Raw genomic sequence first — 18,289 nt, 5'->3', positions numbered from 1 at the left:
GTTGTCTTTTTTGCCAAGGTACCACTTTAACTGGGTATACTTAAGGAGTACAACCCAAAGCACAAAATCCTTTTCATAACATGATATAAAAAGTAGCCATTCTGATATTTGACCTTGTATGTCACAGTGGTGAGAAGCTAATTAGCTGCCAACTTTCCCTTGAAACCTAACCTGAAACTTTCATTTGAAATGACAGTTATCCTTAAAATACCTTCAGAATCCACACTGTATTTCTTACTTTGTACATTTCCAAGACAACTTTTTTCTAAATTTGTACTTTTGCCAAGAGTAAAATTGAAGTGCAGAATGAGCCAATTTTTAGGCCATTTTAAGAGTCTGAGAGATTTGTTCTTTCTGACATTGAAGGAGGTTACTAGTTCCATTCCACACCTCACGTCTGAAGTCCTGGGAGGACAGCTACTGAGTCACTGTGTTCTTTTGATGACAGCCTTATCTCTAATTCAGAATTTAGATTTGATGACCAATTCTGAGAAAGCAAAATTAGTTTGCCTGACAAGAACAAAAAAAAACTTTTTAATGTGTTAAAAAAATAATCTCTTTTAGGATGAATGAGATAGGATAATAAATTTTACCAAAATTTATCATGTAGAAATTGTCGCATTGAGAACAAAAGAGCAAAGTCAATTATTTGTTCTCTTGGGGCTTCTCAGTGGCACAGTTAGGTGAAGAATCCACCTAGCAATGCAGAAGATGCAGGAGACATGGATTCGATCCCTGGCTTGGGAAGGTTCCCTGAGGAAGAAAATGGCAACCTACTTCAGTATTCTTTTCTAGGAAATCCCATGGACGGAGGAGCCTGGCAGGCTACAGTGCATGGGGTCACAGAGTCAGACATGCATTTTATACATCTGTTCCCTCGGAGGTTAATCGTTCATGTCTTGTTAGTCCAAAAGAACATATCCATTGTTTTTAGGATATAAAGGTTATCTCAAAGGTAGGGAATGAGTTCAGAATAAATCAGTTATTTTTCATGCTTTTTCCTAAAATTTGTGGAACCCCATTTTGGGTACTGAAACCATGACAGAGTTAGTCTTGAGGGTTATTTGTGAATTTCACACATACTCGCCCCCATCCAGCCTCCAACAAGATTATCCAGAATAAGTCACAGCTTTGGAAGTGCTCATTCAGATTCTCATCCTAATAATAAAAAACGATTGAGTCATATATAAAATTACATACAGTTTTCTAGCAAGAAAATCATTTTAAGAATTTAATATCTTGTGATAGGTAAGTTTTATTGTTGAGAAACTTCAAATCCCTAATCTCAATTCCCTTAAAAAATACTTTTAGAAATAGAATTATATCAATAGCGATTTATTGAGCACCTACTTTTTAAAGAATTCTGTGAAGAATGCTACTATCAATCATATTTTCAGAATTATTTGAAATTACATGAAAAATACTTTTCTGAATTTATGTCTTTATGTATTATATATGTATTTATATATATACATAATATATATATAATATATATATACATATATATATTATATATGTATTTATATAAGTATTTATATATTTTGCAGACATAAAACCTTCACAAACAAAGTTTTCTGCTTTAACTGAAAGAAGAGAAATAAATGAAGAACTTATTTTTATTTTTATAGAGAGTTGTAAATATAGAATCATAAAATTTTAGGGCATAAATTTAAGATAAAAATAAGATAAAATCTTAAACTTTATTATGATCATTTATTTGATTTTATCAGAACTATATATATTATATGACTACTTAAAAAATGCAGAGATGGTTGATCATCTCTTCACTTAGTTTTACTAATGTAAACATGGTTAGGTATTTAACCAAGTATTTTTTAACTGACGCGATGTCAATCTACAGTTTTGTCTCTCAGTACATTTTGCTTAAGATGATAAGAAACATATTGTAGGATTTCTGAATTTGGGTTCTTTTTTCTGGTGGAAGTAGTCTCTAGATATGAATGGCCATATTCCTAAACAATGCAATGGGCTCTCTGATTCAGGCTTTGCTTAGCAGAAAGGGGCATTTTCCATATCCTGCCTTGCATGCATCAACTCCTCAATTAGAATGTGATACCTTTGAGGGAAAGAATCTGCTTTTCGACATTCAGCACACCATGTTTCCTAACTTCGTGTTTTCCATCTAGGTGCATTTTAAAGATATTTGTGGAAAGGAAAGGGGAAAATCATGGTAAGATAAAATTCTGAGATATTATTAAGTTGATCATATGTGGTATTTTTTTTTCCCTTAAAATACACAAAACTGATTCATTAGCTTTGATTGACCTGATCAACTTAGTCAAATTATTTCTTTAAAAGAATGCAATTGATCTCACATGATTTAATGACTCCATCTGTAGTTCAGGAATGGTAGAAAAAGCATGCACTTTGGCATAGATTTTTAACTCAGCTGCCTCCTAGCTTTGGCCAGGTTACTCATCAAGCCTCGCCTCCTCCTTTGTGAAAGAGAATTGGTAATGCTTGGCTTTCTGGCTTATTGTAATGAAACAATAGATTTGAATATCAATTTTGTTTTCCTCTTATTTGGAGTGTGACCATGAGTAATTAATCTCTTTAATCTTCAGATTTCCTATCTATTCAATAAATGTTAATTAAATCATTTGACAAGTATCATATAACATCTAATAAGCATATATTAGATATGCATACATATTAAATGTTCAGTATTTATATTCCTAGGTTAAGTAAAGTGCAGGAAATTAGAAAGCACAAAGACAAATGGGAGCATATTTCCACCATAGGAGCAAAGAGAAAGGTTCTGGTAGAAAAGATATATGAACGAGACTTCAAATAAGAATAAATATTAACTACATGAAAAATATTTGGAGAGAGATTTCTAGATAAGGGGAGAGAACGGGAGCATGAAATGGTACGGCTTATAAAGGAACACTCTGACAGCAGGTTTCTATTTGAGTTTAGAATGTACACAAGAATGGAGTGAACAAATGAAGCTCAGAATAGGTCTGGGAAACAGGGAGCTCTGGTTTTTTGTTGTAGACATTTCAAAAATCATTGAACCAAGGAAGTGACATAGATAAATGGTATTGTAGAAAGAAATCACTGTAGAAATCATTAAAATGAGTAAATCTATTTAAGAGGTAAAAGAGAGACATTTACTAGAGAAAAGGACAAATGAAAAGGTTGTGACATTCATGTACATAGAAATGATGCTCTGAAGTATACAGTCCAGTGTACTAGTATAGTATTTCAAATCTAGTATAGATTTTGAAAAAAAAAAATATTTAGACTAGAGAATAGATAAGGCTTGGAGACTACCTGATTGTGAAGTAGAATAAGAAAGATGACCAGGTGGATGACCAGGATGTCTAGCTATTAACTGAAGTTCTGAATCTAAGAGAAAAGCAGGTTTAGGGAAAGGGAATGAATAAAGTGGGCTTACCTGTTGGCTCAGACTATACACAAACTGCCGGCAATGCAGGAGACCTGGGTTCGATCCCCAGGCCAGGAAGATCTTCTGGAGAAGGGAATGGCTGCCCCCTCTAGTATTCTTCCCTGGAGAATTCCATGGACAGAAGAGCCTGGTATGCTACAGCCCATGGGGTTGTACAGAATTGGACATGACTGAATGACTATCACTTTCACTTTTATGCATAATACACTCAGTTTAGAATATGAAGAATTTGGGATCACAGTCAGATACATCCAGCAAGCAAACGGATGAGTGAGCTTAGAAAGATAAGAGCTGAAGACAGAGATTAGTGATGTCTACAAAATGTTGCCTGCCTTCCAAGATGAAGCTAAGGATTAAGTTGGATAATGTATGTAAAGTGCATAATGCTACAAAGCTCTATGAATAAAATAAATTGATGGCATATTTATGTACCAAACTCAATAAATGTAATTTCTATTCTATCTTGGACAGAATTATCAGGCCAGTTTCTTTATTTAAATAGAGCCTAAAGTTAAAGGTACAGTATAACTTAACAGCCTCCTCTGGATTTTAAAGAAAGCTTAATAAAGACTCTCAAACTTCCACTTATTTCTTCTCAAGTCACTAAACTATTAGGGAGTTGGCTTAATGGACTATCTTCCCCAAGACATAACCAAACAACTTTCCTGTTTTCTTGCTGCTTTTGTTAAATGCCTCTTGGTTAAAAAAAAAAAAAAAAAAAAAAAGGACCCTGCAAAGATCTTGCAAAATCCATTCTAATGTAAGACATCTTGCTTAGAAAATATAAAAATATCATTTTCAAATTCATCAATATGAAAGTAAAACAATATAACTGGGAACATAGTCATTCAACTTGCAATTCCAACTACAGGATCCAAGTCCTGACAACCTTATGGAAGGTGGAAAAGATGGAGAAAAATGAGAAGAGTGATGTTTTCCTCCACTCATTTCAATCTCCCCCAAAATTCCTCCCCAGGGTTATAGAAAGTGATCACCCCCAATACAGATCAGATCATTGGGTGTTCTTTTTAAATCACTTTTAAATTACTCTATATATCTAATCTTTAGAAATTTCACCCTGTGACCAATTAAAAAAAAAAAGCCTTCCATTTGATGCTAATTTCTAACCATGGATGTCTAAAAAATATGACTAAGAAAATGGTGTCTCCATAGTTGACCAACACATTAATTTTTAAAGCTCTTTTTGATATGTGCAAAATTAAAGTGAACTGGCTGTATACTACACATCTACTCTGCCATGATATTAGATAATTCCACTTATTCATTGCCATAGCCTAATTATAGAGAGCATTAGGCCATAGTCTGCCGGAGAGGTTGCGAGTCATTGATGGATCATGATTGCTCCCAGGGATATGAAGAAGCTTTCTTTCAAAGGTGAGGATGATTAAATTAGTTTTTAACAGCAAGTAGAATAATCTGAACTATACTTTCTTTCCTTATAGTCAAACTACCTCTGAAAACTAAGCTCTGTATGGTACTGTATTCTCTAGTCTAGTCTAGTATGTTCACATTTGCATTAGACACAACCCTTCCCTACGCTTGATAAAAATCCCCAGATAAATATTGCTGGTTTTCTAGGTATAAAATTTGATTTAATCCTAGCTTCAAACCATTAAGATCATATTTCTATGGTGAATAATCTTGGGCAAATTACCTATTAGAGCAATATTTCTTGAACCGTTGAATTTATAGACAATGTATTTTTGAAACATATCACAGTTTAATTTTCTTAGGGCTTATACAACGCCATAGAAAAGGCCCTGTTTATGATCCCTTTGTTCTCTCAGGAAAAGAGGAAAGCAAAGAAATTTTCGTTATAATGAAATGGAAAAATTGCTCTTTGAAAACAGTAAGTGGAATCTGAAAGGCCCTTCTCTACACTGAAGTGACAGAGGTGCTAAAACAGATTTCAGCAGGCTGCTCCCCTCTTATGCTGCAACTGAAACTATGAAGAGAAGAAGGAACGAGTTCCTTTTACAGTTAAAGGGATGAAGTTTATACATTAAGAATTTATTGACTGTAAAATTTGGGAAGGTTTCAGATTTAACACTCAGGAAGTGGTATTATGTTTCTGTCTGGAGTGGTTAAAGAAAAAGACAGGTTCCTAAAGCCAGGAGAAAGCCCTGTTAACACTTCTCTAAGCTGCTCAAGCTACATGATCTCAAAATATTTTATTCACTAAGCACCCAACCAGTTCCAAACAGTTCCAGTCATCAAGGGCACCAGCAAGTTAAAGACTCAGAGTTAGGATCAAACCAGTTGAAGACTCAGAAAACAGGATTTCTGGGTTCTTTTTTCTTTTGTGTTAGTTGTTTAGTCTCTATATCGTGTCTGAGTCTTGCAACCCCATGGGTTGTCGCTCACCAGGCTTTTCTGTCCATGGGATTTCCCAGGCAAGAATACTGGAGTGGGTAGCCGTTCCCACTTTTTCAGGGGACTATAAAACTCTCTCCTTTTACCTTCCTACAGTTTTGCATGAAGTCTATCATACCTGTCCCAGCCTGTAACCAGGATTGTCTTCTTAAGGACCAGGATGTGTGAAATATCCACAGCTCCCTCTTGTCCAACATTGAGTATGTGGTGACAACAACCATTGAGGTCCCAGACCTTTAAAAGAGAAGTGAAAATCAGCTTTGAGACAAGAAAATGTCTTCTCAGTGAGCGCAGCAACAGGATGTAATAGGATTATTTTACACTTTTTTGTTTACATTCTGCACTAGGGTTGATTCACTTGAGACACATAATAATTAAAGCCTTCTCACCACTTAAATTTAGCTCATATGTTTATTACTCTATTTGTAACCTTATCAGTCTACTCTGATAATAGTTCAAAGGCATTCAAAGGCAATACATCAGTGTATATTTTTAAGGGTGAGGCAATATAAAAACATGAAAAGCCTCATTTTGGAGTCTGTCAAAATCCTGTTTCTTTCTCCAAGTATCTTTCTAAATTTTGATTTCCTCATTTATGACACAGGACCTTTACTTGAGGGATGCTTGGAATTGTAAACATATAATACAGAGCTGGAACACAATCATCATGTCCTAGGTTTCCTATCTTTAGCCAATAAAATCTCCTATTGACAGTGGGTACCAGACCCACACCCACAGAAGCCAAGTAATTCTAGTTTACCTCCTCAGGCAGGGGGATGAGGATGTAGACCAATCAGTTCACTTTAAGAGATAAAGTAATTAGCTGTTAAAACTAAGTCCTGCTACGAAACATTATTGGTACATCATCAAAGGCAGTTGGCACTTTATCAAGATGAAAATGCATATACCCTTTGCCTCAAAAGTTCAACTTTTAGAAAATCATTACTCAGAGATACTCACATGTGAAATGATGTATTTTAAAGGATATTCTGGAAGCATTGTTCATAACAGCTAAAAATTTGAATCAACTTAATTGCTCATTAACAAGGAATTGAACATCCAAATATGAAGTGAGCAATTAACAAGGAATTGAACATCCAAATATGGCGTATCTCCACGGTAGAATATAATGCAACTATTACAAAGAATGGGTCATCTCCAATTGTCTAAGCTTTGTCCAAAGCCAATCAGCCATAGAACCTTCAGCAAGTTGTTTATTTCCTTAGGTTTCAGTTTTCTCAACTGGTATAATAATAGTACCAAGCATATAGAGGGGTGTGTGTGTGTGTGTGTGTGTGTGTGCAAAGTGTTTAGCACAGTGCATGATTCATAGTAATATGCAATAAAATTTAACTAATATTATTGTTGTTGTTGTTTGCCTTCATTATTATAAATCAAATACAGAAAATGTAAAATGCAGAACAGTATGGACAGTGAACTACCACTGAAAAACAAATGGTGCTCACAGTCTAGAAAGATGTGCAAGAAACTAGTACTACTGGTAGCCACAAGTGAGGAGAAGGGAACAGGGGTGAGAAAGAAACTTTCTTTCACAGTATATATCTTTTAGGTTTAAAATTTTATTGTGTGCATACATTATTCAAAACAATTAATTTAAAAACAGAAACCTGAAAACCATGATAAATAGGGCAATGCTTTTAAATCTTTGATTGCATAAGTGCTGGATTTGGGGTTCTAAATTATAAATGAGATTGGAAAAAGTATCATTCATTCTTGTTTCTTTTTAGAATATGGCCTGTGCAGCTCAACTTTGATTTATGCATCCTACACAGAAGTTGCCAGATTTCAGAATTCTATTGTGCTATTGTGATAAAGATAAATGTACCTTCAAAAGCTGTGATTGTAATACTAAATTCACATTAACTTCTAAGATGTCAGGACTCAAGCTGAGACATTGAGGGGTGTACATGCTCTTCACCCACATCACCTTGTTTCCCTCTAAACAGGGCTCTTATAAAGCCCACCTAAAATAATACCCACAGAAAAGTAGTATAAAGATTTGACTGTCCCCAGATCCTATCAAGCCCCTTAACTGGGACCAGTTTTGCAACCATCTACAAGTCTGCCCTACCCTGGACTCTATGACCAGTTACTTCCCAACATAGGGAAAAAAAATATCTAATCCATTGCCTTCTTTTTTCAGTCCAGCCTTGTATCCAAGGACTGGTATGTGGGATACTCACTTTTTTTTTTTTTGCCTAAGTCACTGTCTAATACTCTAGTTCCAGTTACTTCTATTTTATTCCACGTGACTGTTGGGATTAGAATTATCCCATTATCTTCATGCATTTTACCATTTCTCCCATGAAGATGTTACTTGACTTAAACCCATGCTCCTAGTCTATACCTCAAGCTATTATCCTTCCCAGAGGTCACGTTCTGCTTATTTCCAGAGATACTCACTGCAGCGTGCTTCACAGTGACCGATGCGGGCTGGAATTCTCCTAAATACTTGCCCCCAAATTCCACAATGTTCTACCTACAATGGCAACCCACTCCAGTATTCTTGCCTGGAGAATTCCATGGACAGAGAAGCCTGGCAGGCTACAGTCCATAGAGTCTCAAAGAGACAGACACGACTGAGCAACTATCATTCACTGACTCATTACCTACCTACATATCTAGGTAACTTTCCACTACAGTCCCCAGTAGTCTACCTGAATGCATCATACACCCTAACACAGGAGGTACCTCTAATTAATAGCCTTCTGATCCCACTTATGACAGAAACTTCAATTCAAAGCTTATTCTGGAAACTGCCTTTTGCTATCTCAAAGCGTCACAAGTCATCTCCAATCCGATACTGTCATCACTTTCAGTGCTGAGGTGAGCAGAGAAGATTCACTGGTAGGCATGATTTTAGATTGTAAGAATCTAGCTTTACCTGAAATTTTGATGGTTTCTGCAAAATAACAGAGCACTTTCATCCCAGAAGAAATTAATAATAATTTGATAACTGAGAGGATAAAATAATGTTAGTTTAGGATGGATAATAAATAAGATTGATTGTTCTTCCTACTATCCTTCTTTACTATCTTATTGATACTTACCTTCCACATAAAAATGCAATTTACAAAATAGGTTGATTTTAAGATACTCATTTTCTGAAAAACTTGCATTAATGTCATTTTAAAAGTTTATGTACTTTCCCTGATTTCTCATTTTATAAACTGAGAAAAATGAAACCAAAGACATTAGCTAAAGCACGTGAAAAGTATTCAGGCCTCTTATTCCCCAAAGTGGTTCCTCTATCCAGAACACTGGAAATGGCTTTCTGAAATGAGTAGAACAAGTTGTGCCTTGATTCTAAATAATTTATTCAGAAAAATCATTTATTCATTTTTCCACAGAGGTTTATTTTCCTAACAGCTTTGTTATTAGATGGTTTGAGTTATTTAGCTCTTTCTTGTCTCATCTCTTTTTTCCAAGACCAAAAATACCAACACAGATATAGCCAAAGCTGTGTCTCCTCACACAATGTTTTAGCCCCCTCCTATCTGGATAAAGAAGCGTCACTGTATTCGCACCTTTATGGTCCCATCTGTGCTGCCAGTCAAAAGCCGTGTCTCATTTGCATCTAGGGCCATCGTGCTGATTTCTGCATTACCATGGCAACCGGTAAGTTGTTTGATTTTCTGCCCAGTGCCTATCATCCAGAAAGAAACAGTCGACCCCACATCAGAGCTGATTACCTACGAGAAAATAACATTGTGGAGAAATTAAATATAGTCCCAGCATCCATCATTTTTATTTCAATCAAAATATCCAGCCTGTGCATTTCCACTAGTGAGTTCCACCAATAGTCAAGAGACATTTTTGTAATGCATTTGCTTTCTTTTGTTAAGCTGATAACATTTCAATTTCTAGGCCAGAACTGAGGTAATGAAGTCATGCTTCTCTTTATCAGAAAAGATAGGAATCTTCTTCCCTTACTCACTGTTCAGCTTAGTATCCAGAGACCATCCTGAAATCAAATCCTACTGAAAATAAACTTATAAATCTCACATTTAGATGAGAAAGTTGATTTTATCAGTCATGACGCTCTGACACTATTCACTCTATGAAAATAAACCTTTTATTACATATCAGCTTTCATTTAGTATTCAGAAGAGAAAGTATCACCAGCCATTATGGGGAAAAGTTCACATCAGCTGATTGCTAGAACTACTGCTTCTAACTCCATTAGTTCCTTTCCTCAAGGTACTGCATATATTTTCACAACGTAAGTATTGATGGGTCACTAAAAACAAAGAATCCAGGAAGGTTGAATATAAACCTGCATATACACTCCAAGAAGAAGGCAACAAAACAAATGCAAGGATAGGATTACATGTAATAGTCCCACACTAAGAAACAACAGTGGCAAGTAGACTGCTTATTTAAGCTCTAGGTACTTAGATGCCCTTTAAGAGATTTATAGGTTAAAATTACCGTGCTTATGTGACAAAGGGATGCAAAGGAATGAAAGAAGAAACAAACGACCACTAAACATAGAAATATATAGGTAGAAAATTGCCTGAAGCAATATCTAGATTTTTTAAAAATTTAAAGCATAACTTTATCCACTTATGTACTGGTTGACAATGTATAAATATAAATTTATCAAGAATTTGTTAAACCAGAGTGTCACAGTTTCATAATTAAATGGGTTAAAGTTTATCAAATGCATGTTCAGAAGACCTAGATAACTGGCTGCTATGCATGTATTCATCCATTCACTCATTCATTCATTCATTCACCCTACCGCATTCATTGAACATCCACTGGGCACCAGGTCCATGTGGACAGGGGAGCTTCACTGATGAATCTCTGCTTTCAAGGAGCCTGTAGCCTAGGCTTATACACTAGAATCACTTTAAAAATCACAATTTCAGACCAGACCAGAGTTGGAATTGGACCAACTGGACTAATTGGGCCAGCAGTGGAATTTATAAAGGTTACTTAAATATGCAGCCTGGGTCAAGTGCTACTGGGCTAGAGAGAGAAACAGACAAGAAATAAATAAATGCCCAAAAATCTTACAAGTACAGAGGTATTAGCACTCCGTGATCTGGGGACACAGAGAGTAAAACCCCAAATCCATTCACTGCAGTGGGGGATGGGAATAAAATGTAAAGAGGCTCTATCAGGGATTGAAGGTAGGAACAATGAGTGCCAAGCCCTTTACATTCACTATCTCACTGAACCTTTATACAAACCCTGCAAACTTACGTTATCACTCTTTCTACCATGATAAAACTGGGATCAGCTAAGTACCATTCCCAAGCTTATAACAAGATTTGAATCGTAGACCTTCTATGACAGACACATCAAAAGCCTTCCTCTATTTCATCATTGTACCCCTAGATAATTAAAGTGCTTAGAAGAGAGAACTTGGAGTCTCTTTCAAGCATGAGAAACAGTAAGAAGTGTCACGAAGCTGGAGTGCAGACAATAAGATAAATGATAGAGTATCAGGTGAGGATGCAAACTAGCAACAGATATTTGAAATCTTTAGTGAGCAATGTCAGAGAATAATAGCGTGCATAAAGATTTTGTTGTCGTTGTTAACTGGGAAAGGGTTCATGTCTTTCATTGGTTATCTGCGGCATGTATGGCTCAAAATAAAATTAAGAATGATTTCTTTGTTCTAATGAGGAGGAGAGAAGAAGTGCATTTTTTATTAGTTTGTGAAGCTACCTCTGGCAACAGTGTAGAAAACACACAGGTTGTGAGAAAACCATTCAGAGGCTGCTGTTACAGTCCAGGTAGAGATGCTCACCTAAGGCAGTAGTTCCAAGAAGCAAAAAGAGAAGAGGGATTGAATGAAAGGGCCACCGTTCAACAATCTTCATGCCTCAACAAAGAACTGATTATTTGCATGGGAGCTCTTGCAGTCCTTTTTTCCCCTGATATTGCAGCTCTCAATCAAAATTTCTTAAATGATGTAAAACTATATCTATGCTACACATTTTCTCTCAGTGAACCAAAAGTAGCTTCAGTGTTTAATTACTGTTATTAAACTATAGCATAATTTCTTTATATATATATATATATTCATTCCTCCCTTTGGTATGAATTAAAGCCTCCTTTCCCCCTCCTCTCTTATTTCCACATAAATTAATTCTACAGTTTAATAAACTAACAGGTGATTCCACTTCAGGCTGAGCAGATGTTAGACTGAATGAATGGAGACAACTCTTTTTTTTCTGAATATACTTGAATTTTATTTATCTCCACACAAACACATATTTATACCTATATCAATATCTCTAACATCCATACCTACCCAATTTATACAAACTCTTTTTTTTACCTTTTTATTTTGTATCTGTATTTAGCCAATCAGCAATGATGTGACAATTTCAGGTGAATAGTGAAGGGACACAATCATACATAAACATGTATCCATTCTCCCCCAAACTACCTTCCCATCCAGGCTGCCACATAGCCTAGAGTGCAACTTCTAGAGCAAATGACCTGGATCTTCATAATAATATGATGTAACACTTTAGTTATCATTCCATGTAACTGTGTTTCTATCTGCTTTGGTTTCTGCAATACGCATGGTGGTTAAGTACTGGGCCTGGAGCCAGTATGTTTGAGTGTCTAAACTTGGATTCATTACTTAATCTCTATAAGCTTCAGTTGCCTCACCTATAAACCAGAGAGAATTATAGTTATCCCTCAAACCGTTTTTAAGAGGTTTAAGTAAGCAAATACTTGTAAAGCACTTAGCACAGTCTATAGCATACAATAAATACTTCGTAAAAGTTAGCTAGTATTACTATTCTATTTAAGCTTAATAACCTGACCTCTTATTTGAATTCATGTCACTTTTCATATCCAAACCAATTTAATAAAAATATTTAATGACTTGGTTTCTTCCAGCCATGAGAGTGAATGTAGACAGTTACATTTTAGAAACCAGCTTTTTAGATGAACTGTGACATTTAAAATTATATCCCATGAGATTTTGCACATAATTGCTTAAGACTTTGGATTGTATTCATTAAAGACAAAGTCATGAAAACATAATATTCTGAACAAGTGAAAAAAAATTTAATTAATTGCCTTTATTCTTTTTTTAAATTTATTTATTTTTAGTTGATGGATAATTGCTTTATAGAATTTTGTTGTTTTCTGTTAAACATCAACATGAATCAGCCTTAGCTATACATATGTCCCCTCAAGGGAAATTTTTGATAGTGATCTTTGAAGAAAGGCTACGGAATTTTTTGTTGTTGTTTACTTGCTAGGTCATATCTGACTCTTTTGAGACCCCATGGACTGCAGCCCACCAGGCTTCACTCTCCACAGGATTTCTCAGGCAAGAATACTGGAGTGGGTTGTCATTTCCTACTTCAGGGGATCTTCCCAACCCAGGGATCGAACCTGCGTCTCCTGTTTGATAGGCAGATACTATACCACTGAGCCACCTGAGAACCCTCTATTCAAAAATATTCATTGATTTATTATATGCTAAGCATTTCAGTACTAAAAAGTGGATATTCTTTGATGGAAACAAAACAAAAGAAAAATAAAGTAAACTATATTCAAAGAAAGATGTGCTTACTTGTTCAAGACTGGCCTCATTCACATTGCAAAGCGTCTCATGAACCACCCATCGCTTTTATCTAATGCAGACATTTAATCAGGAGTTAGGAACCTTCACTTTACGCTGCTTTATGCTCCCCTTCCTCTGCCTTAACCAGCTGAGTCCCAACATACCATTCATCACTTTTCAGCACCTTTCTTTACTCATTTCACAATTTCTAACAAAATCTGAATCAATAATGACAACAGTGTACAGCCAGTCAGATTTCATTCTATGGAAATCTGCCTTAAGGCACAGTCTTCAGGGAAACCATGTGTTGAAATATAAGGACTGACTATGTCACAAACACACACCCAGTATTAACCAGAATCTGCTCTCACTATGACAATATCAGAAAACAAGAATAACAAGACAAGTGAAAAGACATTCAAAGTCTAGTGAGAGAGAAGCCTGTTTCACATCACTTGGCAGATGAAGAGGTTTGACTATCGGACGGTGAAGATGGTATTTATAGCAAAATGTTTTTATCAGTGATAAAGCCCAGAAATAAGTATTGGCATCACATTTATATGCCACATTTGGATGATACCAAGTCCCTTTAAGTTTCCAGTTTACTCCTGACTGCTTCTCATCAGATGAGACCTTAACTGTTGAGAACTGAGCTTGGGCATCTGCAGAGCAGAAAATAGCGTGGTCCTAATAACTACACTTCAGTGCAAATGGACCTCGTGAGCAAACCATTCCGCTGGAGGAATGCTCCACCTTATGTACCTGAGTTAATAGCTGTTTAGGAATATAGAGATCTTTTTGTCTCTCTCATCTGAAGCTGTCACAGTCAATCAGACAGTTGTAAGAGATGGGAGGCCTATCCATGCCCCCTGAATCTTTTCTTGCTATTTCAACAACAATAAGCACTTCTCTCTCCTTTGTATGCATCTCAAGTTCTAGGTCTAGGCAAGAAGAATAAAAAATTACAGAATTGCAGCAGCAGATATTGCTTGCCTACCAAGGGATCAGGACATTTGATTGAATTGCTGTTCATAATTTTATTTTTTTTTAATCAGTGCTGTTTATGGTCCCATAATATAAAGCAGGTTACCTCTTTTATTTCTATTTTGCATCAAATCTCTAGAAGTTACAACTCAGTAAGTAGTGAGGTGAGGAGAATAATAATATCTCAGAGGACTGGTACAAAGAATGCAAATATTTAAGGATGTCATTCTCCATTTATAAATCTTATTTGTCAGGTATCACCTCTTTCTAGATTAATTTATAGTTGGACTTTTTAGATTCATTCCTTGAGTTTACTGAATCCCTACAATATGGAAGGGCTTCTCTGGTGGCTCAGCGGTAAAGAATCATCCTGGCAATGCAGGAGACTCAGGTTCGATCTCTGGGTTGGGAAGATCTCCTGGAGAAGGAAATGGCAGCCCACTCCAGTATTCTCGTCTGATGGTGGTGGTTGAGTCGCTAAGTAGCGTCCTACTCTTGCGACCCCATGGACTGTAGCCTGCCAGGCTCCTCTCTCTATGGTCTACAGTCTATGGGGTCACAAAAGAGTCAGATGCAACTTAAGTGACTAAACAACAGCAACAGTATGCAAGGCACAAGGTCTAGGCACTGGTGATTCAACAGGGAAACATTCCTGCCCTTATATTTAGTGGAGGAAGGTTGGAAGCGATACAACTAAAAGACAAAAAAAGCATGCATGCATGCATATATGCACATGTGCACACACACAATATTTAACAGCAAAAAGCTTTATGGAGAAAACTATAACCAAGAAGAAGGCAGAGATCACTGGGAGTGGGTACAAACTTGGGGGCTCAGTGAGGTTTCCCTGAGGAATTATTTGAAGAAAGACATGGCTAAGGTGAAGGAGGGAGCCATGCAGATACCTGGGTGAAGAGAGTTCCAGGCAAAGGAAACAGCAACGCAAAGGCCCTAAGACAGAGTGTCCTTAGCATGTTCAAGGACTAGCAAGGAGGGCAACAAGGCTTAGGCAATGTAAATCAGGGGAGGGGCCACAGGCTGTGACCATCTGTGCTCATTATTCAGGTGTTCAAAATACTCCCCAAATGACCAGGCACACACAGGGATTAGGGTATGAAATCAGAAAAGCATCACTTCCCCTTTTTTGGCTAGTCTTTACTTAGCTTCTACTCCTGCTTTGTTCTGTGTATCTTTATACACAATACCCTTTGTCCTTTAAAGAAAATCTACATGGGAGGTATTATAAATTCTTATTCTATAGATAAGAAAACTTTGTTAAAGAAATTAAATTACTTGTTCAGTGGAAATCATTGGGAAACTCTGACTTTAAAACCTTACCACCTCCCTCCTTCTGCAAAATTGCTGAAGAAAAAATTACTTCCAAAAATAGTTGAGATTGCATTGGACTTGGCAGGTCCTGGTGCCACATGCTTGGAAGTTTTCATTCCATCCTAACAATGAATAAAAAGCTGGACAAACTGAAAAATCAACAACTCTTCTTAGACCACCCCAAGAAACAAGGTCACAGGGCAGATCATTGCTTTCCAAATTGGAGAGACCAACAAGCAGATCAAGAAAATCACAACCTACCAGAGCAGAAACTCATGAACCAAAACTCCCTTGGGAAGGGAGCTGAGAGAGGAAAATCAGAGCTGTCACTGATAATTTGCTGGAAGCTCAAAGTGGACAAGTCTGAGAGTCTAAAGTTCTGAGGAGCTGGTCATATGGAGCTCCCACAAGTTTACAAGTATTAGTTTGAGGTTACAGATCAGGATAAAGAAAGGTATGCCATGCTCACATTAAGCAAAATAAAGCAGAAGTAGCTGTATTAATTTCAGAAAAACCAGACTTCAGGGCCTTTGTCCTCTGAAGGCTCTGAAGTGGACTTCCCTGGTGGTTCAGATGGTAAAGAATCTGCCTGCAATGCAAGAGACTGGGGTTCAGTCCTGGGTTGGGAGGATGCCCTGCAGGAGGAAACAGAAACCCACTCCAGTATTCTTGCTTGGGTGATGCCATGGACAGAGGAGCATGATAGGCTACAGTTCATGGGATCTCAAAGAGTCAGACACAACTGAATGACTAGCAGTTTCATTTTATGTTCAAGCTTCAAAGCAGGGAAAGTTGTTAAGAATACAGCAGGGCATTTCACAAAGACAAAGGTTAATTTTCCAAGAAAACTTAACAATCTCCAATGTGTATGTGTCTAAAACCTTTGTCAAACTATGTGAGGCAAAACTTGTAGAATTACAAGGAGAAATACATGAACCCACTGTTATAGTAGGAAACTTCAGTACCCCTCTATCAGAAATGGAAAGTACCATTCTAGGCAGAAAACCAGTAAAGATGTAGTTGAACTCAACAACACCATCAATCAACGGAATATAATTGACATTTATGGACTACTTCACCCAACAGCAGCAAAACACACATTTTTCTCAAGCTCTCATGGAAAATTCACCAAGATAAACCACATTTGGGGTCACAAAACACCCCTTAACAAATTTAAAAGAATAAAAATCATACAGTGTCTGATCACAGATCACAATGAAATTAAACTCAAAACATATACAGAAATATAACTGGAAAACCCCCAAACACTTGGAGACTAAAAACACATTTCAAATAAAGCATGGATCAAAGAAGAAACATCAATAGAAATTTTAAAATATTTTTAACTAAATGAAAATGAAAATATACCTTATCAAAATTTATGAGATTTTCTTCTAAGCCCCAGGTCAGAGAAAACAGTGCTTAGAAGAAAAATTATGGCACTACATACATGTATTGGGGGGGAAAAAGATCTAAAATCAATCATCTAAAATTCTACCTCACAAAAGAAGAAAAAAGAGTTAATACAATATAAAAAGGCAGAATAAAAGTAAAAATAAAATTAGAATAGAAATCAATGAAATTAAAAATAAAAAATCATTAAAATTAATGAAACCAAAAGCTTGTTCTTGGAAAAAAATTTAAAAATTGATGATCTATCCAGGCTAAGTAAGAATAATGACAAAAGATGCACATTGCCAACATCAGAAATCAAAGAGAGAACCTCACCCAAGACCCCATACACATTAAAGGGATTATAGAGGTATGATAAACAACTCTATGCTTACAAAGTTGATAACCTAGATGAAATGGGCTAATTTGTTGAATGACATAATCTGTCCAAACTCACACAAGAAGGAGTCTGAATAGGCCTGTATATATATTAAAGAAATTAAATCAATGGCTAATAGTGTTCCAAAACAGAAAGCAGCAGATGGGATTCATTAATGAGTTTTACCAAACATTTAAGGAAGGAATTATGCCAACTCTATACAATCTTATTCAGGGAAAAGAAGCAGAGGAAATACTTCCTAGCTCATTTTATGAGACAAGTATTACCAAAATCAGACAAAGACATACAAGTAGAGAAAAGTATAGATCTATATCCTCATGAACATAGTGGCAAAAATACTCAACAAAATAATTTCAAAAACAACAAAGTGTAAGACACATTTGATTGGTTCAACTTCTGAAAATTAATCCAAACCATCACATCAATGCACAATCATCATAAAATTAATGCAATATCATCATATCATTCACCAGAATGGGTGAATTTAATTCAGATCACCATTACATCTACTGTTGTGGGTAAGAACCCCTTAGAAGAAATGGAGTAGCCCTCATAGTCAACAAGAGTCCGAAATGCAGTATGTGGGTGCAGTCTCGAGAATGACAAAATGATCTCTGTTTGTTTGAAAGGCAAACCATTCAACATCATAGTAACCCAAGTTTATGCCTCAATCACTGATGCTTAAGAAGCTGAATGTTTCTGTGAAAACCTACAAGATCTTCTAGAATTAACACCAAAAAAAAGAGAGATAGATGTCCTTTTCATTATAGGGACTGGAATGAAAAAGTAG

General features: G+C 36.2%; 1 protein-coding gene across 3 annotated transcripts in view; it reads right to left on the bottom strand.

The window, feature by feature from the left end:
• Positions 1-18,289, bottom strand: part of WDR49 (WD repeat domain 49) — a 160,191-nt gene that overhangs the window by 54,976 nt on the left and 86,926 nt on the right. For all 3 annotated transcript variants that reach the window (XM_020878618.2, XM_070466465.1, XM_070466464.1), the window contains 2 exons: positions 9,376-9,540; positions 5,946-6,061 (listed from right to left, as the gene is read on the bottom strand). In XM_020878618.2, the coding sequence (XP_020734277.2) occupies positions 5,946-6,061; positions 9,376-9,540 (281 nt within the window). The remainder of the gene's footprint in view (positions 1-5,945; positions 6,062-9,375; positions 9,541-18,289) is intronic.

The sequence above is a fragment of the Odocoileus virginianus genome, chromosome 4, assembly GCF_023699985.2.
Source record: "Odocoileus virginianus isolate 20LAN1187 ecotype Illinois chromosome 4, Ovbor_1.2, whole genome shotgun sequence".
NCBI lineage: Eukaryota > Metazoa > Chordata > Mammalia > Artiodactyla > Cervidae > Odocoileus > Odocoileus virginianus.
Note: the sequence above shows the minus strand (reverse complement) of the source record. Positions and strands in the feature narration are given on the sequence as shown.